This window comes from Mirounga angustirostris, unplaced genomic scaffold (genome assembly GCF_029215605.1).
Source record: "Mirounga angustirostris isolate CCGP_5_RB_7025 unplaced genomic scaffold, mMirAng1.0.hap1 SCAF_6, whole genome shotgun sequence".
NCBI classification, from domain to species: Eukaryota; Metazoa; Chordata; class Mammalia; order Carnivora; family Phocidae; genus Mirounga; species Mirounga angustirostris.
The window spans coordinates 6,791,311-6,817,554 of NW_026991714.1; the positions used below are offsets into that span (position 1 = coordinate 6,791,311).

Below are 26,244 nucleotides of genomic sequence, written 5' to 3' on the forward strand. Positions count from 1 at the left end.
TTACTTAGAAGTCAAGTGCTCACGGCCAGAGGAGTATGACAGGGGCAGCAGTGGGGAGGCCAGATGGTGAGCCCTGGAATTGGACCGCCTGCTGGGCTCACATCCTAGCTCTGCCAGTTGGCCTGGTTGTGTTGCCTCTCTGTGCCTCAGTCTCCTCAGTGGTAAAGTAAGGAAAATAATAGCACCTCTGTTGTAGAGTTGGTGAAAATTAAATGAGACCTTGGAGGTAAAGTTCTTAGTGCAGTGCCTGCTGTATAATGCTAGTTAGTATTACAGTTAATAATACTAATTGTCCTACAAGTTTATTTTTAAATTTTTATTTATTTTTATTTTTTTAAATTTTAATTCTAGTATATTTAACTTACGGTGTTATATTAGTTTCAGGTGTACAGTGTAGCGATTCAACAGTTCTATACGTTACTCAGTGCTCATTGTGATAAGAGTCCTCTTTAGTCCCCATCACCTATTTCACTCATTCCCCCCCACCTACCTCCCCTCTGGTAACCATCAGTTTGTTCTCTGTAGTTAAGAAAAAGTCTGTTTCTTGGTTTGTCTCTTTTTTTCTTTTGCTATTTGTTTTGTTTCTTAATTTCCACATATGAGAAATCATGTATTTGCCTTCCTCTGATTGACTTAGCATAGTACTCTCTAGCTCTATCCATGTTGTTGGAAATGGTAAGATTTCATTCTTTTTTATGGTTGAATAATACTTCATTGTGTACACACCCCCCCCCCCATCTTTATTTATTCCTCAGTGGATGGACTCTTGGGCTGTTTCCATAATTTAGATATTGGAAATAATGTTGCAGTAACCATAAGGGTGTATGTATCCCTTTGAGTTAGTGGTTTTTTGTTTTTTGTTTTGTAAATTCCCAGTAGTACAATTATTGGATCATAGGGTAGTTCTATTTTTAACTTTTTGAGGAACCTCCATACGCTCTTCCACAGTGGCTGCACCAGCTTGCGTTCCCACCAGCAGTGCATGAGGGTTCCCCTCATCCTTGCCAACACTTGTTTCTTGTGTTTTTTATTTTAGTCATCCTGACAGGTATGAGGTGATAATTGTAATTTTGATTTGCTTTTTTCTGGTGATGAGTGATGTTGAGCATCTTTTCACATGTCTCTTGGCTATCTGGATGTCTTTAGAGAAATGTCTGTTTATGTCTTTACAAGTTGGATCTCTCACAACTCTTGTGAGGGAAAGGCAGAAGTTAATTTCCTTAACATTAAGTTTTTTAAAAAAATGTACTTATTTGTAGTAGGAAAAGCTCCTCAGGTTTTGAGGTTGGACTTTGACCCGCTGTTGATTCCTTTTTTTTTTTTTTTTTTAAGGTTTACAGGTGCAGAGATTACACCTCTATTTTCACAAAGCTTGGCTACCAGAGCATTATGAATGTTAACGATCTCAAATTCAGGTTGTCCAAAGCTGGACAGGAACACCTGCTACAGTTCTGGAATGAGCTGGATGAAGCCCAACAGGTAGAACTTTATGCAGAGCTCCAGGCCATGAACTTTGAGGAGCTGAACTTCTTTTTCCAGAAGGCAATTGAAGATTTTAACCAGTCCTCTCAGCAAGAGAAGATGGATGCACGAATGGAGCCTGTCCCTCGAGAGGTGTTGGGCAGTGCTACCAGGGACCAGGATTGGCTGCAGGCCTGGGAAAGTGAAGGTACTGAGCATGGAATGTTCATTTTAAAGTTTGTAATGAGATATACCAGAGGTATTAAAGTAGTTGGATCATGTAATGATTTTTTGGATTCTCCTCCTACCTTAAACCAGGTAACTGATCAGAAAGTGACAGATTATGTTGCTAAAACTTCTACGTCGTCTCCCCTGTCAGTGCCTACATGCTCTTTTCATTTCTGTTCCCCATTCAGGGTTTTTCTCATTCAAGTCTTACTGTGCCTCTAGTCTCTTTCCTTGCTCATTTCCATGCTTCTAGTAGATTTCCCACCCTGAAGCACAAGTTAAATGTTTGAGTTTATGCTGGCTTCCTCAAAAAACCTTCCCTCACCTGTATTTCCGATCTGGTCTCTTCTATTTCCCTCTGCTCCTACTGTCCCATACATTTTGGCTGGACCAAATAATTCACCTTTCTCTGAACATTATGTCTTTCCTGCCATTGCTCATGCTTATCCTTGGCTTGGACTGGCCTTTGTCCCTTCTCTGTCTAGCTGGGTCACCTTGAAAGGCAGTCTCCCGGAGTTGTGCTATGCAGTGCAGTGGGGCATGTGGGGAACATACACTCATTTCTTAAGGTTTTTTGATCATGACCTTTTCTTCAGTGTCCCAAGTTGGAGTTATTTGTCCATGCTTGGCTTCCATTCTTTCTTAAACTAAGAGTTGTTTGTGTCTGTCTTCATCATGGAATTGTGGACTCCTGAAGAGCAGCCCATATCCTGCTTGTCTGTGGGTGTCACAGGGCATTTAGAACAGGGTTTTGCAGTTAGAAGTTGGTTGATCAATGTGTGTTGAATTGCCCCCATATTTTTTCTTCTAAAGTGTATCATAAAATCTGTCCCCATAACCAGTTCTAATTAGTGCCTTTGAGAATGGCAAAATAGCTCAAATGTATACCTTTTCTGGTGGAGTTCAGAGCTGTGGTTTTTATAACCCACTACTTCTCTGTAAGTAAGAGTGACTAAATATTGCAGGTCAGGCCCTTGAGTGTTTGTACATGGTCCTTGTCAGATCTGGACCTCATGGACGAACAGATCTGATTAATACTTTTCTTTCCTTTGTAAAAAATGGTACTTAATTGCAAAAATATAAAAATAACAGAAACACTACAGAAAAGTTGCCCTTAATTGAATCAGATGTTTTTATTTGCTCACATTTACACCTATTACTTGATTATATGTATATTTACTTTTATAGATGTGCAATAATGTTATAGATAAAATCTTACAGTCTATATTTGTACCACACTATTGCTATTTTTATTTTGTCTTTCATTCTTTGGCTTTCCCTGTCCCCACAAAAAGGACAGATAATTGCCATTATCAGCCTTCAGTATACATCTCCATGTCTTTCTCTGAGCATACAGACTTAATAATTTTCAAACTGTGTTCCAAGGAACCCTAGGGGTTCCACTGCTGGGGAGACTGTCTCATGTAAGGAGGGGAAATGGATACTAAACATCTTTGTCTCTAACTCCATCTTCCCACTACAAGAGCAGTGCTAGTTTGACATGTTTTATGTATTTGATCTTTATGTCAGGTTTTAGGGCTTGGAGATTAAAAAATATCGAAAATAATTGGATGATCTCTAGGAAGTGCCCTTTTAGATCTCAAGGGCTTGGGAGAGGCTAACCCAGCTTCTCAGAATAGGGCTCTGCCATTGAGCTGTCAGGGAGTAACTTCCAGATGGATCCTTCTGAGCAGAGAGCACTAACTTTGGATTCATGAATCCTCCCCTCCATCCCTGGGTTTCAAAAAGTCTACAACAGAGCGAAAGTCACACAGGGCTCTTTATACCCTCAGGTATCCCTGCTGCCTGTATTTCTCCTTGTGATTTTAGGCAGATGAAGTCTTCCAACAAACTCTTACGGAAAGCCAAATCTTTGACCTTGTATAACGGGGACCATGAACAACAGTCAAAACATCCTATAATTTGAGTCTTCATGATAACCTTTTTGTTGGAATCCGTGGAACTAGTCTACCTTTATGACTTTTCATTTAAACTGAAATCTGGAACTCTTTCAACCAAGTATACTACAAGAAAGTACGAAACAAACTTCCTTTGGCTTATTGTCAAGGGAGCAATATTTATTTGTGGCTTAAACAGTAGGGATGAAGAAGGAGACTTTGTAACTTTTTTTTTTTTCAGGATTTTATTTATTTATTTGACAGAGATACAGAGAGAGAGGGAACACAAGCAGGGGGCGTGGGAGAGGAGAAGCAGGCTTCCCGCTGAGCAGGGAGCCCGATGCGGGACTCGATCCCAGGACCCTGGGATCATGACCTGAGCCGAAGGCAGTTGCTTAACCATCTGAGCCACCCAGGCGCCCCATTTTAAACACTTTTTTAAAGACTTTTTGAAAACAATTTTAGGTTCACAGCAAACTTGAGAGGAAGATGCAGATTAAAAACATTTTTTTTTTTTTAAAGATTTTATTTATTTGACAGAGAGAGATACAGTGAGAGAGGGAATACAAGCAGGGGGAATGGGAGAGGGAGAAGCAGGCTTCCCGCAGAGCAGGGAGCCCGATGCGGGGCTCCATCCCAGGACCCTGGGATCATGACCTGAGCCGAAGGCAGATGCTTAATGACTGAGCCACCCAGGCGCCCTGACTTTGTAACTTTTCATTCACTTAGCCAGAAACTTCCATGTGTGTGCAAATTCATAACAAAATGAAGTTTTTGCAGTAACTTATCAAGGGGAAGGGATTGCCATTGTGAAGATTCTAATTGTTGTATTTCAGATAGGAGGAAGATCCTGGCAGTTGTATCAGACAGTGCCCCCCGCGTCCCCCTCCTCAAGATGGAGAGAATAAAAGCATTGTACAGTATTTTAGAATGTCTGGTGGCTGTTGACACTAAAATGGACATTTTCACATTTTCATGCCTAGGGTGGAAAATTATTTCTGAAGGATAAATACATAAGTGAGCACAGTGCTCCTTGTTGAAGAGAGATCTTGTTTTCTTTTTCTTTTTCTTTTTTTTTTTTTAAGATTTTATTTTTAAGTAATCTCTATACCCAAAGTGAGGCTCAAACTTACAACCCTGAGATCAAGAGTTGTATGCTCTACTGACTGAGCCAGCCAGGCTCCCCCCCCTTTTTTTTTTTAAATTTTGTTTTTTTTTTAAGTTTTTTTTTTAAATTTTTTTTTATTTGACAGAGAGATAGAGAGCACAAGTAGGCAGAGTGGCAGGGAGAGGGAGAAGCAGGCTCTCTGCTGAGCAGGGAGTTGGACGTGGGGCTCGATCCCAGGACCTCAGGATCATGACCTGAGCCGAAGGCAGCCGCTTAACCGACTGAGCCACCCAGGCGCCCCTAGCCAGGCTCCCCTTAGTGCATGCACCTGCAAGGAGGGTGGGGAGGAAGAGAGAAGGAGAGAGAGAATCTCAAGCAGACTCTGACCCCAACACGGAGCGTGTTGGCTGGGCTCCGTCCCACAACCCTGAGATCATGACCTGAGCCAAAATCAGGAGTCTGATGCTCAACCAACTGAGCCACCTAGGCATCCCTAATTTAATTCTTAATGTGTTCTGGCCAGTTGTAGAAAATGGAACATAGAGGAGCAACTGAAAATTTTCTATCTTACAAAGCTGAGATCTAGAGAGAGAAGTAATTAGAAGCTTCTATGAGAATATCATTTTAGTAAAGATACATTGGGAAAATGTATTTGCTTAATAAAAAAACCCCCATCTTTATCAAAGAAATGCATGCTTATACTGAGCATAAAACAGTCTTCCAATTTTATAGTAACATATTAATATCCAGTATTAGGTTCTTTTGTCTATGAGACATTTATAGAATCAGTCTGAATGGTGCTTCTCTACCATGTAACACTGTGGTAGAAAAGTAAGTGGATTGCTTAGAAAAAAATGTATTCATAACATTATCTCCTGTACATTTTGTGGAATCTAGTACAGTGATATTTTTAATAGATTTATTTTAAAAGTAACACATACTTATTTTAGAAAAATTGGAAAAATAACTAAAAACTACAAAGGAAAAAATAAAAATCTCTGCCAGCCCACGTTTCAGAGGTAAATACTCACTAGTAATATTTTCTAGTATTTTCTTAGATTCACACACTGGGATTATGGCTTGTGCATAATTTTGTAGCCTACTTAACAAATTTGTTACGAAAAATTTCAAGCATATTTTGAAACAAATATTTAGAGATAAAAACAGTATAATGAATCCCACATATGTATCACCTTGTTAAATATCAAAATTTTGCTACTTTTGCTTCACTTATCCCTCTTCTTTTGTTTTACTGTAGTACTTTAAGACAAATCTCAAACATGATGTTATTTTTACCCTTATTGAGTTCAATATTTATCTCTACATATATGGATATTTTCTTACTACTCACAATGCTATTATTATACCTCATGAAATTTACAATAATCCTCCAGTACCTAAAACTGGTTTAAGTAGTGATTTCCCTTATAGTATGCTTTTTGTACTTGACATTTTTGGGAAATAGTTAATCTGTAAATTAATAGTTTCACCTGTACAGTACGGTTAAAAGTTAAAGACTTAAAATGTCTTTTCTGACTAATTTTCTTGGCTAGTCTTCCTTTATCTCCACTAGTTTAATAGCTGGTTTACCTGACTCAGTGTCCTGCGAGTGCTGGCAGTTTACATGGAAAGTTCTGGCTGTGCTGGACTTCACACACACCTGTGTCATCCTCCTCATTTCAGGCACACACCCAGGTCAGTGTGAGAGGCACTAGTCCAAGCAGGAAGTTATCCAGGAAGTGTTTGACCTATTTCAGGCCACTGTAAACTCTTGTCTTTGTTTCTTGTAAATACGATCAGACGCTGTTGGGTGTATGACACGGGACTCTCCAAGGAGAGAGATGTGCTCCAGCCCTGGAAACTGCTCACTCTGGCTTGATTTATTTTAAACCTCTGCTTTGGTCTCTCTTCGGCCCGCTCTGTAGGAAAGCTATGAGCTGCCCTCCAGCGGAAGGATGGAAAGGGTGATAATAGTGCCGTACTTCCCTGGTTTGGTTTTTTTTTCCCCCTGTATTTCTGCAGAAGAAGTTTTGGGATAGGAGAAGCTCATAATTTCTTAATTGTCACGTAGGTTAAGTACATTTATAATTAGTTAACATTTTTCAGATAGGTGCGGTGCTGCCCATATAAAATTTGTTACAACAAATACAGTTTAAAATCAGGTATTCTTGCCATATAACTAAACAGTTTACCGAATTTTATTGGCCCCCTTAATTTCAAGCAATATTCTATCTGTCATTATAAGACATACTAATTTATGTGTTACACACTTTTTAAACATCCAGTTTTATTGCAGTGACACAGATGAGGTGGATGAGTGCTTCAGCCAGTGAACGCACAATCTGATATTGTTAACATCTGTAGCTGCATTGAATTCTTGAAATTCAGCTGGCCTTGATACTCTAGGGACTGCTTTCTTTCCTCATGTTTTTCTCTGTGTGTGCATAAGTGAGATGTGTAAGCAGGAAGAGGTCAATGCAGAAACCTTTTTATTGTAAATACACGTGGATTGTGATAGTTGTGATTAGAGGGAGATGAGGTGTAAATGTAGATCTGCCTGGAATTGGACACCTGGTAGGTGTAATCTCCATGCTTCTCGTAAGACGTAGTGATTGCATGGGTCATCTGGTCCATAGATGGGAAAAGGATTGAAGAAAGTATGGCAGATAGGGGCTTAGGAAACATTTATTTGCATACAGGATGAGGCCACCATGAGCTGCTGGTTAGAGAGCTGTAAAAACTGAAAAATTCAGAAAACTGGAATGAAGCTGTGGTTGAGGAACTGATCCAAGGAAGAGAAAAGTTTGTACAGTGGTATTGTGATAACTGGTTAGAACCTGTGGAAAGCACTGGTTGGTGCTGGGTGGCCATCAGGTGACCTGGAGCTGGGACACAGAGCTGGCCCTGGGAGCAGGCTTTTCCCTTTTCCGGGTAAGGTGGCTATGGGAAATCACTGACTTTTGGACTGAAGGTAAAAGAAGGATGTCAGAAAGGATGACTAGAGCCACATTAACAATGAAACAACTTGGGGCGCCTGGGTGGCTTGGTCGGTTAAGCATCTGCCTTTGGCTCAGGTCATGATCTCAGGGTCCTGGAATCGAGTCCCACTTTGGGCTCTCTGCTCAGCAGGAAGCCTTCATCTCCCTCTGCCTGCAGCTCCCCCTGCTTGTGCTCTCTCTTTCTCTCTCTCTCAAAAAGATCTTTAAAAAAAACCAACAACAATGAAAATCTTAAAACACATGTGCTCGATGAAGAAAATAAATAGTACAAAGAAAACAAAGGCCTCTGTGTCCAGAATATTTATCTGGGACTTTTTTTGAAGACGTTTAGAAATATTTGTGATTCTTACACCTCTGGTATGTGAGGGTTCAGACACCAGACTTATTTATCTGCAGTTTTGACGCAGTGCAAAGCCCGTTTTTCAGGAAAACTGACCTTGGACAGACACAAGACTGTTGGTGAACTTTATCCCACTTAATGGTATTACGGGTACTGTCTCAGATTTGCTGGAGATAATGTATAACGTATGTGTACTATATTCGTTTTCCAAATTTTGAAGAGTTCTGCCTTCTGAAACAACTCTGATCCGTGGGGTTAGGTAAGGGATTATGGACCTGTATTTTATTAAAGTAATGCTTTTTGGGTCGATGACAGCAGAATTAAACTCATTCCCTAGAGACCGTAGTTTCTGTGATAACTCAGGGAATAACCAAATGTAAAACAGTTTTCAAAACTGCCTTCTGTCGTTCCCTGCTCCCTTCACAATGCTTCATTTCGTCTCACCTTGTTACATGGTGGTTATGGTGCTTGCTGGAGGGGGATGCAGATCCGGAGTGCTGTTAGAAATTTCAGTGTTTGGCAAGTTTTGGAGAATGTGGACTGTACCCAGCTTTTCCTTGTAGGGTGGTAGGGAGGAGAGATTAAAAAAAAAAGGTAGCACAACCTCTCCGGAATTCAGTGGAAAAGAGAAGAAAGGGCAGGAAAGAAAAGGAAGGAAAGTTTATACTGCTGAAACCTCCGGTGCTGTAATGGATCTGGCCAGTGTTCGGGTGTGAAGAGAGGCAGGCAGCACAGTGCATGGCGCGGGGGCCTGGAGTGAGTTTCCCACCCTCGTTCCCATTCACTAGCGCTGGGACCTTGGGCAGGACCTGCAACGTCTCTGAGCCCATTATCTCTCAAATGGGAGAAATTATACCTACCTCTTAGAGTTACTAGTTTGGGGGTCTGTTTTCACACTCTGATAAGGCACGGTGAAATGCTATGGTGAAAATCACAGAGACAGTTCCGGTTCTAGGCAGGAAGAAAGAGAAAATTACGTCTCAGGGAGCTAGCTAAGCTTTGCTTCATATCAAAGGTGAAAATTATGGAAATATCTAATGTGCTTTTAAATTTTTTGATAGCTGGATGGTTGCTGGATCATGTCCTTGGGCTGCACTTACTGACTCCTGAAGATAGATTGTAGACTTAGGACTGGAGAAGGTTGTGAGTTTAAAGTGGGTTTAGAGTATTTCTTTAAGTGCTTGATGTACTAGTACATTAGCTTTAGGAGAGCCCAGCCCATCAAAACATAAGGCACAAAGTGGGTAAATTAGACAAACCCCCATTACCTCAGGATATAAAAAATAATAACAATGGATATTGGCCACCACTGCTCCCTCTGGGCTAGCGTTCAGTTCTGGACGGCGGCCAGGTTCCTTCCCAGAGTGTCTGAGGATTTCAGAAAACAAGAACAATCCTGTCAACCATTGCCTGATTCATCTGGCATTTTCCAGCTTTTCTGGCTTCCCAGAGACCCAATTTCTATGTTGCCTCTCCCCACAAGCTACTCTGCCTTGTGATGCTGAGCTGGTCCAGCGTTGCATGATGAGGTGGCTCTCAGAAACGGTCTATGGCAAAAATTGTTTGTGTTTTTTTTTTTTTAAATCCAAACTGAGAGCCTCTGTTGTTAATAATATTTACAGTTTCACTTGTTTGCATTTGGATCTTAACTCCATCTTGAATTATTTTGATTCAGAGAATAAATATTTTGATTCAAGCATTATGTTTGGTTATTATTACTGAGTATTCAACTGATGAAGATGGGCTTCCCGGCAACGGAAATAAATCATCAACAAAAAGACTCAGTTTCACATCCTTGTGAGCTGGGATGGATGGCCCTTTGGCAAAAAAACACCCCCCCCAAACCCCTGCATTTTAATTCATTCTGTTGACGTGTAATTACATATAAGAAAATGCACTAGTTTTATGACTTTTTGCCATATTTATACATTCATGTAACTACCACCCCAATAGAGCATTTCCATCACCCCACAAAGCCCCCTCATGCCCTGCCCTTTTGCGGGCAGATCCCCGAAGCCTTTTCAGCTGAGTTGGCTTTCACACCCACGTGTCCCGACATCAGAGCCTGGCTTCTCGACCTCTGTACTGCATTGCTTTCCTGAGGGTTTCACCTCTCTTCATTCACTGGATGGTAGCTTGTCTAGTCTGTTTGCATGCTCATTGACTGATTGTGTGTCACTGATGGATTTACAGGCCAGAGGTAATTTAGTAGCATATCATCATTTATCCTCAAGCCCAGGTGCCGCCTTTCATCCTGTCTTTCTCTTGATGTGCTGTATCTAGTAAAGTAGTCAGGTACTTGCAAAACGTTTGTAACATCTTGTTGGGCTTTGCCTTCTAACATTTTCAGAAAAAGAATTATTAATTCAGTAAAGCATATTATTCACGGCTTGGTGTTTGGTTGGGTTTATATAAATTTAATTTTTTAATAGTAAAAATGTTTTTATTAACAAGGTAGTTATCTGTGATTACATGTGGATTTCTTGTTCTTCATGCCTTATGCAGATGGGGTGACTCATTGCTGCTACTTTTTGTATGTGTAATCCTAAAATGTTGAATTGCAGAGGTTTTGTGATACAGGTATTCTCTTTTCTAGGACTTTTCCAGATTGCTCAGAACAAAGTGGCAGTTCTTCTTCTAGCTGGCGGGCAGGGGACGAGACTTGGTGTTGCATATCCCAAGGGAATGTATGATGTTGGTTTGCCATCTCATAAGACGCTTTTTCAGATTCAGGCAGAGCGTATCCTGAAGCTTCAACAGTTAGCTGAAAAATATCATGGCAACAAATGCATCATTCCATGGTAAGATATGCCTCATTGTGGGAGAGTGTCTAAACATATGTCAGTCTATAATATTCAAAATGCATGTACACTTTATTCATAAGCAGACGTATTTCCTGTTACTAATGATTTCCCCAGGAGCTGCATTTTACTATATATGTTAAAAGTAATCTGTATTATAGCTAGATAAATGATCATGATAGTCTTAATGCACAATATATATTCACCTCAGGCTTTTACATCCCTACCTGAGTACTTTTGGGGACTCATTGGGTTTTCTCAGTGTAGAAACTTTATATTGATTGGTAGTTTGTGTATACATTCCGATTGGAAGTCCGTTTCTGTCTGAAATTTGAAGGCATCGTTCTGTTGTTTCTAGCATTGTTGAGCGGTCCGTTGCTGTTCTGATTCCCGGTCTCTCTCTCCCTCTTTCCCTTTCTCTCTCTCCCTCCCTTCTCCCCCCCCACCCCCAAAAGCATCTAAGGTCTCTTCTTACCATTGGCATCTGAAATTTCATGACAAGGTGATAGGAGTCCATTTTTAGTCACTGCTCTCACTCAGGGAGTTCTCACAGTCTAGAAACTCATATCCTTAAGTACCAGGTTATATAGCTCTCCCCGTACCCCACCCTTCCCATACACACCAGCTGAAAGCCCCACTGATTTCTCTGCTGTGGGCCACACTCCAATCCCAGGCTCTAGTAGAGTGCTGTGTTCTTGGGGCCGGCCTACCTTGGCAAGTGTTGGTGTCCCGAGCACCAAGAGATTATGGGAAATTCTGCTTTGTGTTTTAAAAGTTTTTGATATAGCTCTTAAATCTCTTTCCCAGAGCAGCTTTGGAAATTATGGTTTGAGGGGGAAACCAGCTGTGTTTGAGATCCCTCAAGTCCCTAATCTTGTTATTTTAGCCCCACGTGACCCACAAAAGCTCTGCTGGTTTCTCTGTCCTTCTGCCTGGTCCAAGCCCAGAGTCCCTACCACTAACCTAGATCCCACATCAGCAGATACCCCCAGGAAAAGGCAGCTGTAAATCCTTAGCTCCTCTTTGAAAGATTCCCACTGTCTTGAATTTTAGTTCCAATCCATGTTGCTTCTATAGCTCTCTGATGCCTTTAAAAATAGGCTTTTTGTAAATTTCCCAGCTTCGCTAGTTCTTCTCAACATGGGTATTGGCGGGCAAGAAACTGGTTTTTTTCATCTTGATTCCTTTGGGGATGTTTGAGGGACATCTGTGTTCGAAGCAGCCAGTATTCTCCTTACAGTCCTGGCTCCCACTATCACGTTGAATTTTCTTCTCTTTTCCTCACAACTTAGAATCTCTGTGCTCTAGTTATGCAGAGCAGTCTAGCCACCTCTTTGTACTCAAAGTTCAAAATACCCGGGATAACTTGTTAAACAGATACCTAGTATGGTGGGAAATTATACCCTTTTCTTTCTTTATTCATTCAACATATATTGAATGCCTGCTTCTAGGTACTGGGGATATATCAGCAACCAAAATGGACAAAAATCCCTACTTATATGTGGCATAAATTCTAGTAAGGACAAAAACTACTGCAGTCACTAATTGTGCTTTTAAATAGAGTTTTTGACTCCTTTGCCACACTAGCATGGTTTGGATTTTTGTGAGAACAGATAATATAATTACACTTTTAAGATTTTAAATGGAGGGTGAGCAGAGCCCAGATTACATTTCAAAACTTGAGTAAAAAGAACCATAAGATATATATATGATATAATATATTCATTAGAATATATTCGTTTACCCTTTTCTCCCTATTTATTTATAATGGGAGTTTTAAATTTAGAATACAGTTTTCACAGAGTTCTAAAATGTTTGTTTAAGCCAGTTATAGGCTTTCTGTTGCAGGAGGTATGTTTAATGTTGTTACATAGATTTATTTTATATGTAGGACTGATGAAGTTACTGGAAGAAAGGCACTTGGATAGCAGCTAATGCTACCTTACCCAGGAAGAGCATGAAGGAAGTCAGAACAAAGAGGCAGTGTGCTCGATTTTTTTTTTGCTTAGAAAATAGACAAGATTGAATTTTGCCCTAATTCCCAGAGCACTGTTGCTTAGAAGATCTGCTTTTCTCTTGCAAGGTATATAATGACCAGTGGCAGAACAATGGAATCTACAAAGGAATTCTTCACAAAGCACAAGTACTTTGGTTTAAAAAAGGAGAATGTAATCTTTTTTCAGCAGGGAATGCTGCCTGCTATGAGTTTTGATGGGAAAATTATTTTGGAAGAGAAGAACAAGGTTTCTATGGCTCCAGGTTTGTAACCATGCTTATTTAAGGGTGACTAGAAATGGGAGTAACATAAATCATTACATTTTCATTTTTTTTCTAATATGGTGATTTGGATGTTAAAAAATTAATATTTAAGATTTTATTGCAGTTTGGCAAGGATTTAAAAAAAGGAAAATGCCCATGGGTGAAATGGATACACTTTTATATTTTTTGTGGGTGTCTGCCCTTGAGAACAACCTGAGCGGCACGCTGAGTATTCATTCTCTTTACCTGGTATTTTATATCAGCAGTGTTCATGGCTACATTACTTCTTGCAGTGAAAGATTGGAAACCATTTGCTACTTAATCAACAAGAGGTTAAATTATAGTTTATCTGTAGTATTCTCAAACTGTAATAAAACTGTAATTGATTGGAGATACTAAATGACGAAGAGAAGTAGTGTCAGTAGCTAAGTGAGCGAGTGGGAAGCGTGCCCGGTATGGTGAGGGCCACTGCCCTGTATGGTTGCGGGTGGTGCGTGCACACTGACCGCGTGCAGCCACCCTGCGTGTGATCCCAGGTGTAAAAATAAATGTGTCGACAGAGTCATATCTACGTGAGTATTTGGAGGAAAGGCTGACAGGAAATAAACAAGAGTGTTACAGTGGTAGCCTACAGATACAGGCTTTTATTTCATCTTAAGTCTTTTTTTCTACTTAATTCTTTTTCATTAGTGGAAGACTACTATTTTTAGCTCTATTTGTGAAGTCCAATTTTTTAAGCTGTGGCTGAGGGTGTTGGACAAAGTACATTAAAGCAGCACTAAAAACAGATGGGAAAAGAAGAGGCTTTTACCTATACTTATTTTAAATCTGATCTTCATATTAATCTGGTTTCCTGACAAGTTATTTGGTATAAAAAACTTGTGTATTTTTATTTTTGAGAAGGGTGACATTGTCAGTGTTGGGGCTATAAACACAGAGCTAACTTGAATAATAAAAATATTAATAAAACTTGAAATGTTATGAAATAATCATTGCTTGAGAAAGAACTTTATATTTCACAATGTATTACAGGCTAAATTGTTAAAAAGTCTGAGTTAAAAAGAAAAATATGGTCTTTGGGTTGCCTGGTGTCCTACATTAATAATGTTATTTTCTTGATACTTAGTTAAATTACTTTCAAAGTCACGTAGTATTATTTTTTGACACCTGAGTTCTTCCTTACGGGTATTTATTTTTCTTGGCCCTGTGATGTAGAACTGCTTTTCAGAGATCTTCGCCCCTTTGGAAACATTAACCCCGGTAAACCAGTTTTGATTACCTTCATAATGGGTTTGGTGTACTACTAATGGGCTTTTTATTTCCCAGATGGGAATGGTGGTCTTTATCGGGCTCTTGCAGCCCAGAATATTGTGGAGGACATGGAGCAGAGAGGCATTTGGAGCATTCATGTCTATTGTGTTGACAACATCCTGGTAAAAGTGGCAGACCCACGGTTCATTGGATTTTGCATTCAGAAAGGAGCGGACTGCGGTGCGAAGGTAATGCCTTTCTCAACTTAGTGAGGCCATCAGTGAGCTTGTTCTGTCAGCATATACATTTCAGGACACGAACTAGAATCATCAGGGTGATTTGAATATGTTAGAACCATTTTCTCTCTAAAGTACCCCCCGCCTACTCTTTCTCTTAAATTGGCAGCATTTGATTCTGGAAATACTGTTGTATGCTTGTCCCTTACAAGTAAGAGTTTAAAAATATGTGAGGATGGGGCGCCTGGGTGGCTCCGTTGGTTGAGTGTCTGATTCTTGATTTTGGCTCAGGTCATGAGATCAAGCCCCATGTCAGGCTCTGCGCTCAGCATGAAGCCTGACTGAGATTCTCTCTCTCCCTCTCCCATTGCCCCTTCCCCAATTTGCTTGTGCCTACACACACACGCGCTCTGTCTCTGTCTCTCTCTCACTCAAATAAGTAAAATCTTAAAAAAAAATATGTGTGGATGATTTGTAAGTACCTGGGAAAGTGGATGATTATCACTAGGCCTGGGATGGATTCATTAGTATCAAGTTGTATTTGGTGAGGTTAATCCACTTTCTTCCTATGACAGAGTTGCTGGAGTAGGAGGTAAGGGAAATATGGAGGGAACAGCAGATCGAGACTTCAGCAAGGCATTTGACAAGTCACCTCATGATAGTCTTACGATTAAGATGGAAATGTGCAGTCAGGGACAGTGAAGGAGATTGATAACTTTGACCACAAATGTACTGATAGGAAGATAGAGGGAGGTGATTCTTTTCAGCGTTTTTTTAGTTGCATAGATGATGATGTAGGAGACTTGCCTTTATGGTAGCTAATGAAATATATCTAGGAATAAAAGAGAACATGAAAACACTTTGGAAGATTTACTAATATAAATACTGCTTTTCTGGAAGTCTGTAAAACTATCCGTTCTCACCAAATTAAAGTATAACACAATTTTGATCAAAACCCCAATGAGACTGTTTTGGGGGACACTTAACAAAATGATTGTAAAGTTTAGAAAAAACATGTAAAGGTTGTCAGGACAATGCCGAGAAAAGGTGATAAGGAAGAGGGTTGGAGATAGTCTACCAGGTACTAAACTGGGTTGTAAATAAAAAATAATTCGGAGTGTAGTACAAAAACCAAGATAAATGACAGATGAATGGAACAGACTAGATCTGTCAGAAATAAGTCCATGTATATGTAAGAATGCACTATATAAAAACATGGCATTTCAAATCGGTGGGGGAAATGAATGAAATAACTGACTAAAAATAAAGTCTCTCCCTCAAAGCTCATAGAAAAATCAATTTCAAATGGATTACAAAGTTAAATATTAAAAAAAAACCATAAAGATTTTGAGAAAATTGAGAGTAATTTTACAATATTGACATGAAGGGAAGACCTTTCTGCCGGCAGCAAAAACCATACAGTACAGGTTTCTGACAAAAACAGATTAGATATAAATTTTAAATATTTGGATTTAAAAAGGAGAACTGCCATAAAAGACATACTATAGCCTTGGTTGGAAATTTTCTATTATAAAGATGTAATTTCTCTTAAAATTATCTGTAAATCTATGGCAAAGTCATAAAAGCTGGAGTTACCAATTTACCAGTGCAGGTTTTGCGAGATTAAGCTGGTGGACCTAATAAGACTCTTCTGGACTCTGAAAATAAAAAAGTTGGTTCGGTTATTTAAGACCTCTCTCTGTTCTAATACTCTATACTGTAAATAGCTATTAAATTGTAATAGAGGGGCGCCTGGGTGGCTCAGTTGGTTAAGCGACTGCCTTTGGCTCAGGTCATGATCCTGGAGTCCCGGGATCGAGTCCCGCATCGGGCTCCCTGCTCAGCGGGGAGTCTGCTTCTCCCTCTGACCCTCCCCCATCTCATGCTCTCTCTCTCTCTCTCTCTCTCTCTCTCATTCTCTCTCTCAAATAAATAAATAAAAATCTTAAAAAAAAAATTGTAATAGAAACAGTACATTGTTAAGTAGCTACTAAGCTTTAAAAAAAACAAACTAGCCTGTATTTCTGACTTTGCTCCGCTTGGTGTCACTCTTCATTCTAAATCAGAAACTTAAATTTTACTGCTCTGAGCTTCAAGTCCATTCAAATTCCATCTGGTCAACCCCTTCAGTCTCAGAAATGAGCACCCTGAGTGAGTTCTAAGTGAGTTCCAGGCTCAAGGTCCTTCATCACATTAACAGAAGCAGGATTAGAATTCATGTTTCCCAACTCCTAGCTTTAGGATATCACATTATAAAACCAAGCTCTTTAGATTGATTATGCTTTTGCTGACAGCTTAAAAACTTTAAATTAGTGTGCTAACTTTTGTGAGTTTACTGGTCACACGGGAGATACAGGTGTAACCAGTCACCCTTCACCACCTGTGGGTTTTCCAGGAGTCTTGGGCTTCCTGCTCAGCTCTGTATCTGGCATATAGGGTAGAAGTCACTCGATGAGCGACTACATAGTCAGATGGAACCGAAATATGGCAAGAATGGTACACGTTAAAGACTTTCAGAAATGTTAGAAACCATTTATGTAATCTGTCCTCCCACCCTTTTAATTTTAATTGCAAAATCAAGATATCAAAATTATTTTTAAGAACACCTAAATTAGGGAGAAATTCGTAGTGTGGTAGTAGAATAATTTGTCTTACTTCTTTCAAAGGCTCTGGTCTTTGTGAATTAAGGAATTAAGTATTTTCTATGGAGCAAGAACCTTGAGAAAAGGCGGAGAGTGCAGGGGTTTGCAGAGTACAAAGCTAAAAGGGTAGGAACCACTGTTAATTAAAGGTCACTTTGTAAAGCAGTTACAGTAACAGTGACATTAAAGTGTTACTTTGAACTCAGCTTTTCAGGATTGAAGTTGGAGAAAATCAAACAAACTTCTTAATTTTATACTGTATAACTTTCTGTGTAATATAAACTTGACTTCCAGCTTACGCAGTTTACAAATGCTTTCTTTTGTAATCCAGAGTTTTATGATATTTGGAGGCTCCTAGTTGTCATAGAAGTAAATCTTTCAGGGGCGCCTGGGTGGCTCAGTTGGTTAAGCATCTGAATCTTGATTTTGGCTCAGGTCATGATCTCAGGGTCGTGAGATGGAGCCCTGCATTGGGCTTTGTGCTGGGTGTGGAGCCTGCTTGGGATTCTCTCTCCCTCTGCGGGGAAGATAAGTAAAAAAAGAAGTAAATCTTTCACTGACAGATTAACACTTTGGCAGTGTAAAGTGTGAATATGCTTAGTTTGTTATCTATGGCTGGTCAGGAGTAGAGGCCTGTGGAAGTGACTGGAAAATAAACCGTGTGTGTGTGTGTGTGTGTGTGTGTGTGTGTGAGAATGAGAGGAATCTATTCCAAATTCCCTGTCTAGTGAGACCCCACTGTGGAATATGTGAAGTGAGGGGTGGTGAAGAGTTGATCGTTGCAAACAGGTCTGTGATTGATTTAAATCATTTTGTTGTGGGTTTCCCCCCGGTTTAATTCACTTCCTTGGGAGAAAGTTTCTCTTTATGAATGCTGCGCTCCTTTCAGGATGGCACACTGTGAAGCTACACGGCCTCCTTGCGCACCCAGGAGCCCTGGCTCACTGCGCTGGACGCAGGGCCTGTAGCTCTCGCTGCTGTGTAGCTGAAGTCGGCGGTAGTGGCTTTATTGTCTGGAGGAGGCTGCTGCCTGCTGTGTTTATTTTAAGAAATCCATTGTTGAAGGAAAGTTTTAGCTTTACTGATGTAATTTCTTAGGATAGACTTTTCAAATTGGGGACAGATTTTTCAGACTACTCTGAAGCATGCTGAATTGCTCACTGAACAGGGCAAACAAAGCAGGATCTTTAAATACTTGTTATCGTTTGATTGTTCAGTTGGATATTCATCTCATCTGAAACTTGATTTTATATTAGTGTATCACATAGAGTTCTTCAGTAATTTTCTTCTAAACAGTTTAGGCCGGTGCTGTGTTGGATAGGGTGGTGGGGTATCAGAGTCACTTGTGAGGGTTTTTTTAATTACATACTCTATATTTCCTTGTGATTTCTTTTTTAAAGATTTATTTATTTATTTATTTTAGAGGGGGGCGTGGAGACCATGAGCCGGGAAAAGGGGAGAGGGAGAGGCAGAGAATCTCAAGCAGACTCCACACTAAGTTTGGAGCCCGACGTGGGACTCGATCTCATAACCCATGAGGTCATGACCTGAGCCAAAATCAAGAGCCAGCCTCTTGACTGACTGAGCCACCCGGGCGCCCCTATTTTTCCCTGTGATTTTGATATACACCTTTCTCTCAGCTTCTCCACCAGCTTAGAGCCATTGTTAGATTATCAAATCACTGGTTTTCAGACTTTTTTTTAAAGCATAGAATCTCTTACTTCAAATAAAGTCTAGCATGCAAAACAGCTAAATATTGGGTGGGCTTTTCTGATTGAAATTGGAGCCAGATTGAAGTGACTTGCCTGGTCTAAGGCCCCTTACCTCCTGGCCATCTCCCGGAAAAACAAGGAAAATGATGTATTCATGAATGAAAACGAAAGAAACACCATTTTCTTTCTTTCATTTTTTTTTTTTTTAAGATTTTATTTATTTATTTGACAGAGAGAGAGCACAAGTAGGCAGAGCGGCAGGCAGAGGGAGGGGGGGAAGCAGGCTCCCCACTGAGCAGGGAGCCCAATGTGGGGCTCCATCCCAGGACCCTGAGATCATGACCCGAGCTGAAGGCAGATGCTTAACTGACAGAGCCAACCAGGCACCAGAAATACCATTTTCAAATGAAATAATGATTTGGACAGTACCAAATGAGAGGCAAAATGCCTTACCTTTGTCTTGTGAATCCCAGAGAAATTTCATTTCATTTATTCTCAAAGCAGTTGAGTGTAGTTAAGGATAAATTAATTAAAATAAAACATATTTGGGGGGAGGTAGACTCCTCATTTAATTATTCCCAGTCCAGTGTGATTTCCTCTGGGCTCTGTGTATATGATGACATTTCTTTTTTTTTTTTAAAGATTTTATTTATTTATTCATGAGAGACAGAGAGAGAGAGAGAAGCAGAGGGAGAGGCAGGCTCCCAAGGAGCAGGGAGCGTGATGCGGGACTCGATCCCAGGACCCCGGGATCATGACCTGAGCCGAAGGCAGACGCTTAACCAACTGAGCCACCCAGGCGCCCCTGTATGATGACATTTCTATTCCATAGTTTCATTAGGTGATAAATAGGAAGGAGGTAATTTACTTCATTTCCAGTTGGACAGTAGTCTGTCAAAGAATAGAAAGATGGACAGGTGGTTGTCCACAGTTAAAGGTTCCTTTGCCTTAAAGACAATATAAGCAAAACTGCAGATGTGGCCTTTGGAAATGGCCAGTGTAGCATTTGATTATATTTCTTCTCCTGCTGTCTTTCTTTGGGCAGGTGGTAGAAAAAACGAACCCTACGGAGCCAGTGGGAGTGGTTTGCCGCGTGGATGGAGTCTACCAGGTGGTGGAATACAGTGAGATTTCCCTGGCGACGGCTCAGAAACGAAGCTCGGATGGACGCCTGCTATTCAATGCAGGGAACATTGCCAACCATTTCTTCACCGTACCGTTTCTGAGAGATGTTGTCAAGTATGAGCAAGATGGGGGCTTTTAAAATTTTTCTTTTATCGTTGATCAGGAACTGAGTCACTAGAGAAGTAGAAAGACACCCCAGGCTAAATTCTACAGAATTCATCTTCTCCCTTGAGGATCGCCTTTATCAAATGGAAATTTATCTCACATTTTAGTTGTTTTTAGGAAGATGCATTATCGGGTGCAGATTTGTAGAAGTCCATTCTTCACTGCATTGCCTGCAGTCCAAAGCGCTTCTTCTTTTTCTTCTCTTCCTCTTTTCCCTCCAACTATGTTAGGTTCTGGTGAAGCAAAGAGTAAGAAATGAAACATGGTCTCTCTACCACAGTGGGAAACTTTAAAAAATGTAGATATCTGCTCTGCATCTACTGAATCAGAATTTCTGGTGGTAGATGCAGGTCATCTGTATTTTTGAAAAGCTGCCCACACAATTTTAATCAGTTCCCAAACTAGCATTTAGGAACTAGTGCATTAGAGGTTCAAGAAAAAAGAACTTGAGCCCTGGATGGAAATTAGCATGGTAGGATAAAAGAATAGAATAAGAGCTACTTTATTCTATCGGTTTGTTAAATGAAGGACAGTCTCACTATCTGCTTCTTCATTTGATAGCTTTTAGACATTCACGATGACAGTCTATTTTTAAAAAAGTTACTTAGCTTTGCTTTAGAATATTGACTCCAGTTCCAGAATATTTCCCATTCTACTCTGCGGTCTGTAACTGTGCCTTTAATTCATCCATAGTAATTTATTAATCCTCATCTTTCCATTCTACACTTCAAGGGCTCTCAGTTGGGAAAGTTGGGGCAATGAGCAGAACATTTTACGGAAGACAGGAAAATTATGGGAGAGACATTGGTGTGAGCTGTGTGGTGTATATTCTTTAATGTGGAGATCATTACTGGGGTTTTTAAAAATTCAAGGAGGTGAATAGGGAAATCTCTTCGTCTAATATTTAAATATGAACTGAAACTTAGCAGATGTGCTTCACTTTGAAATCTTAGTACTGGTGTCGATGCCTTTGTTCTTGGGTGTGATTATCAGATTTTCTGGCATTTTAATTTTGGAAAGTGATTATGTCTTTTTTTTCCTACTTAGTATTTATGAACCTCAGTTGCAGCACCATGTGGCTCAAAAGAAGATTCCATATGTGGATTCCCAGGGGCAATTAATTAAGCCAGACAAACCAAATGGAATAAAGATGGAAAAATTTGTCTTTGACATCTTCCAGTTTGCAAAGTATGTTTTGAGTAGCATGAGTAAGGTTAGATATGGGTCTTGAAATGTTGCTTTTTACTTTGTTAGGCAGGACTCTGTTTTTAGGAGATACTGGGTAGCATGTAGTCAGGTATGGTGTTCTGATTGTGAGTGTACTGTCTAGACTCTTTATCATTCTCTAGTATGCGACCACCAACCTGGGAGTATGGTGTGAGTTGCCTGTGAGTATGTTTCCTTCATGTTGGTTAGTCCGTTATCTGACTGACTGTCCTGCAAAACTGTGAAATTTTGTTAAAATTGTCACTTCTTTTGGCTAAGAGACTAAAAAGGTTGAGATAGAGAATTGGCCCACTTTGTGTGTAGGATGCCTTCCGGACCTGTGAGTAAATGTTTCAGGGAACATGGTTTTAAATTATATAGTTCTCCATCAAAGATCACATTTGCTGTTGAGGTATGTGTTTCAGTATGAAAATGCAGAAGACAAATTAGCTGTAAGATTAGTCTTCCCATATGCATTTCTAAATCATCCTTTTTTGCCTTTTTTTTCCCCCCAGAACAGATTCTAATGTAATTTGCATTAAGATTTCTGACCTTTCTGACTTGAGATGAAGTGTTTTATAGTTTGGGATGAAAATAATCTGTTATTTTGCACTGGAGAAGAGAATTCCAGCTTCCTTTAGTCCAGGGACGAGCTTTATTTCTTTTGGCAACCAGCTGAGAGAGAGCCTGTGAGATTGGGGACCAGAGGCTTAGCCCTGTAGAGAGGGTTGGAGTCGTGTTTGTAGTTTTACTTCATACTAGAGTGGTCTCTGTGTGGTTCCACTCTAGGAAGTTTGTGGTGTATGAAGTGCTGCGAGAAGATGAGTTTTCCCCGCTAAAGAATGCGGACAGTCAGAACGGGAAGGACAATCCTACTACTGCGAGGCATGCTTTGCTGTCCCTTCATCACTGCTGGGTCCTCAACGCAGGGGGCCACTTCATCGACGAAAATGGCTCTCGCCTCCCAGCTATTCCCCGGTAAGTCAGTGTCTCTTCTCCAGTGGGACAACGCTTCCTGGCCTTTTCTTCTTGGACCTGTCTCCCGTCTCTCTGATATATTCCCACATCTTTTTAAAAAAAGCAGAAGACTGATGTGGGCAGTTCCTGCTGTGAAATAATCTGGCCATCTGGCCCATTACAGAGAGAATGATTGCTTTACTTCCCCATAGAGAGGAATCCTCTGTTTTGGACACACGTCCACCTGAGCAGCATATGAGTCCCGCTGAGGGGTGCTCAGGAGGCCGTCCTGTTGGTGCGTCGTGGGTAAAGGCCGTCAGGTGCGCAGGCCCCGAGAGGGAGAGGACTGGGCGCGGTCGCTGGGCTCTGCGTGTGTGGCCCCCCGCACGCCTCCCCCCCCAGCCACACACCCGCTGCCCACAGGCCTCCTGGGGACGGGAGACAGGCCCTCGCTCTTCTTTCTGTGACGCTTTCACCGTCACAGAGGGGAGATGCCGGCAAGGGAAGGGGATGGCACTTACATTCCCAGGTACTCAGACTTCACACATGTTTTGGCATTTTTAAAACTTAAAAAAAGAAGGTCCTTCTAGCTCTTTAAATCTGAGATAAAGCACTTTCAAGCTCAGGCTGCTGTTTTGTGAGCACCGAGAATTACCCCCTTGTAAATCCTGTGGTATTTATGTACTTAGGTCAGAAACGTTCTGCCAGTCATTTCTGTGTTGAGGACGAAACGGCTGGCTGCATGCCCAGGGGCGCTTGCATGCCTCGGTGCACATTAGGGCCCTGGGCCTTGGAGCTCCCTGGCCATGCCTGTGTTTTCCCGGGAAGGAGCTGCGGTAAGCGGCCTCCGTCCAGAGCCACTCTCAGGCTCTGACTCGCCTGCAAGCCTGCTCCTTTGCACGTCACGTTGTCCTCACGCTTCATCGTTGGCCATTGAGTTCGTTTTGGCCCCTTCAGTTTTCCTTTGCCAAGTTTATAATTTACCATAAATACATGCCTTTCGGTCAAGTATATTTTGCAATTCCACTTCATTGTTATTGTTTGATTTGTTTTCCATTCCCATTAATGCTTATTTATTCCTACATAGCAGTGCTACAAATGGAAAGTCAGAGACCATCACAGCTGATGTCAATCTCAAGTAAATATCCCAGCCTGCCTGCAGTGCATGGTGTCGGGGCTGTGCTTCCCTCGGTACTAACTGGCATCGTAGTTTAGCGCTCTGCCTCTTGGTGGTCTGTGGGGGCGGGGTGGATGGCCGCAGCTTTGGTGGGGGCGGACTGTGCTTCCTTGGTGGCAGGTATCTCTCTGGATGCCACTAACTCAGAGTTTCGGTGCATGCTGGAAATGGGGAACATGCTTTACTAAAGAACCTGTGGATGTTTGAGCCTGTAGGGACAACTTGATGAGCGATAGGTAGGGTGTCGGGCAGGCTCCAGGCCAGGGAGAACAAATTCAGATTGCAGCAGAAGCTAGAGGAACCTCACCTTTGGAAGCTGTGTCTTGTCTTACTGGATTGGGTATATGTTCTCAGTAGGAAGGCTGACTGCCTCTAACATATCTGATGGCTCCTCATGTGGAGAAAATGATTCTCTTAATGTTTTCTCATCCTGACAGCTCCCTTCTCGGTGTTAATTTTAGTCTGTTACTATCTTGCTCCCAAGGAAGGAAGCTTTTTGTCTGAATGGCAGATAATTTTTAGCTGGAAGTAGCACATGTCCTGTCTCACCTGGGTACTGACAGAGTTTGAAAAAGCCATTATCCTTACAGCTAAAGAGACAGCTTGAGGTTCTTGCTACATTTGAGAAGTTACTAGTTTAGTTGGAATTTTAAGTTTTGAAGATAATTTGGGAAATGTGTACAAGGCAAAGGATCTGGAGATGTCTCAGAAGTAGAGTAGCAGGGATGTCATTTTCGTCCCTCTAATCTCCCCCCCTCCCCCCCGCCTATGCCACTCACTTTTGCCCCATGGAGACAAGTGCCTGTGGGTGGCAGTGTTTCCTGTGTGTGGCCCTGTCTTGTAGACAAGGAAGTGGACTCACAGATCCGGTAGTTTCTTAGAGGAGCCCTGGGTGACTGTGGGCCCTCGTGCCGTGAGAACCTGGACACAGACCACTTTGTTATTTTCTGTCCCATCCATCATTTTTAATACATGGAGGCAAGTTGCTTTTAGAATTTGAGAAATGGATTTTTGACCCCAAATTTCCTTCTCACTGAGCCATGCTTTTAACCTCAAAAGTGAAATGGTTTCTTAATTATACAAGTGAAATCAACAGCCAGCTGTCTCAGCAAAGATACAAAATGTTTTAAATGTTAGTTCTTGTTTGTGTTCTCTTATTTAGTACTTTCCCCCCCATTTACTTCGTTTTAGCCATTTGCAGAATAATTAAACTGAAATCAAAATTTGGCCCCAAATGAGATCGTGGACTTAAGAATTTAAGCAGGGACTATTTCTATCTCTAAAGGATGCCCACGAGAGTAGAAAAAGATTACTTAAAAGTGAGAGATGACAAGAAAGTACTTTGTATAAAAGGGGGAGGAAACAGCTGGGAGATAATTCTCAAAGAATGGAAGCAAGCTTGCTGAGTTTTGACCAAGTGACATTATTTTTATTTTTTATCTTAGCATTTATGGAACAGTTAGTTACTGAAAGTATGCTTGGCTAAAGAATTGAGGGATAATATGTTACTGGTTTAAGTTGCCTGTCTCCTGAGATTTTGCATTTGGTGATGGTAACTTCTGTCTTTTCTCCTTCTGGGCATCCAACCTTTTTTATTAAGAGTGACTTTCTTAGTTTCTTGCAGTATCTTTTTGGAGAAGTTATATTTTGGTTAGCCATGTGTTCCTTGGGTTCAAAACCACCTTCTGATCCTGGCACACCAAATCCCTCAGGGCTTCTGGTGGGACTGGGCTGTCTAGATCTTATCAGTGGAATGGGTCCTTATTTTTCCCATTTGGTTTAATATGAGTCCAAGCTGCCCCAAAGGGTCTGGACCAGATTTCTTGAGCTCTGTTGATAGAATCTAACACATACCTGGACAGAAGTGTGCCCCATCTTTAATTCGTCTTTTCTCCAAATTAGTCTGTCATCCGTCTACCCCCCATAGTTCATTCATTTAATTCAGCCAACAAACATTTGTAGGCCTGCTCACAGACCTACAGTACTGCTACTGTCTGGGTGCTGGAGTAGCTTACACAAGAGAAAGGAGTCATTTCTTACAGGCTACTGGGAGGTCAGGATGCATAAAAGTAACATCAGGCAGTATGTGTTTATGTGTTAAATATATGATACAAATAATAATTTACTATGATTTAGGAGGCAGTGACTTAGCAGATGTCTATTAAATTTTTTTTATAGAAGTAAATGAGAGTTATCACTATGAAATACAATGGTCAAAGAAAGGGGGGGCTGGCTAAATCTTGGAGGATGGCTATAATTTGGATAGTCCAGATTTTTATTTGACCATAGTTGAGAATGACTTGGAATAATCCAAAGTGTGGGCAGCTGGCCTGGTTTGAGTGGAAAGTAGTGGGACAAGTAAGTGGGAGTAGGATGTAGAGCACCCTGAATTCAAACAACATGGTTCTGTTCAGAGGAAGTTTGGGCATCGCTAAACTCAGAAGTCCTGTGATTTTGTTGAGTTCACCAAAGCTTCAGATACATATTTGGTAAAACAAAGGACAGCTATAAGTTGAGGCTATAAGAGACTAGTTTTTTGTTTGTTTTAAGAGAGAGGGCATGAGCAGGAGGGGAGGGGCAGAGGGAGAGGGAGAATCTTAAGTGGGACTCAAGCCCAGCCAGCATGGAGCCCAGTTCAGGGCTCGATCCCATGACCCCGAGATCATGACCTGAGCTGAA

The 26,244-nt window shown here is 41.0% G+C and overlaps 1 protein-coding gene across 7 annotated transcripts in view; it reads left to right on the top strand.

Annotated features, from left to right (window-relative positions):
- The window catches only part of UAP1 (UDP-N-acetylglucosamine pyrophosphorylase 1), a 38,347-nt gene that overhangs the window by 6,112 nt on the left and 5,991 nt on the right, over positions 1-26,244 (top strand). For 3 of the 7 annotated variants that reach the window (XM_064593826.1, XM_045876799.3, XM_064593825.1), the window contains exons 2-9: positions 1,333-1,669; positions 10,631-10,835; positions 12,919-13,094; positions 14,421-14,593; positions 19,981-20,174; positions 21,273-21,413; positions 22,221-22,409; positions 23,476-23,526. In XM_064593826.1, coding sequence (XP_064449896.1) covers positions 1,390-1,669; positions 10,631-10,835; positions 12,919-13,094; positions 14,421-14,593; positions 19,981-20,174; positions 21,273-21,413; positions 22,221-22,409; positions 23,476-23,526 — 1,409 coding nt within the window. In that variant the 5' untranslated portion in view covers positions 1,333-1,389. The remainder of the gene's footprint in view (positions 1-1,332; positions 1,670-10,630; positions 10,836-12,918; positions 13,095-14,420; positions 14,594-19,980; positions 20,175-21,272; positions 21,414-22,220; positions 22,410-23,475; positions 23,527-26,244) is intronic. The other 4 variants (XM_064593827.1, XM_064593828.1, XM_054507901.2 and 1 more) reach the window with 4 other exon arrangements.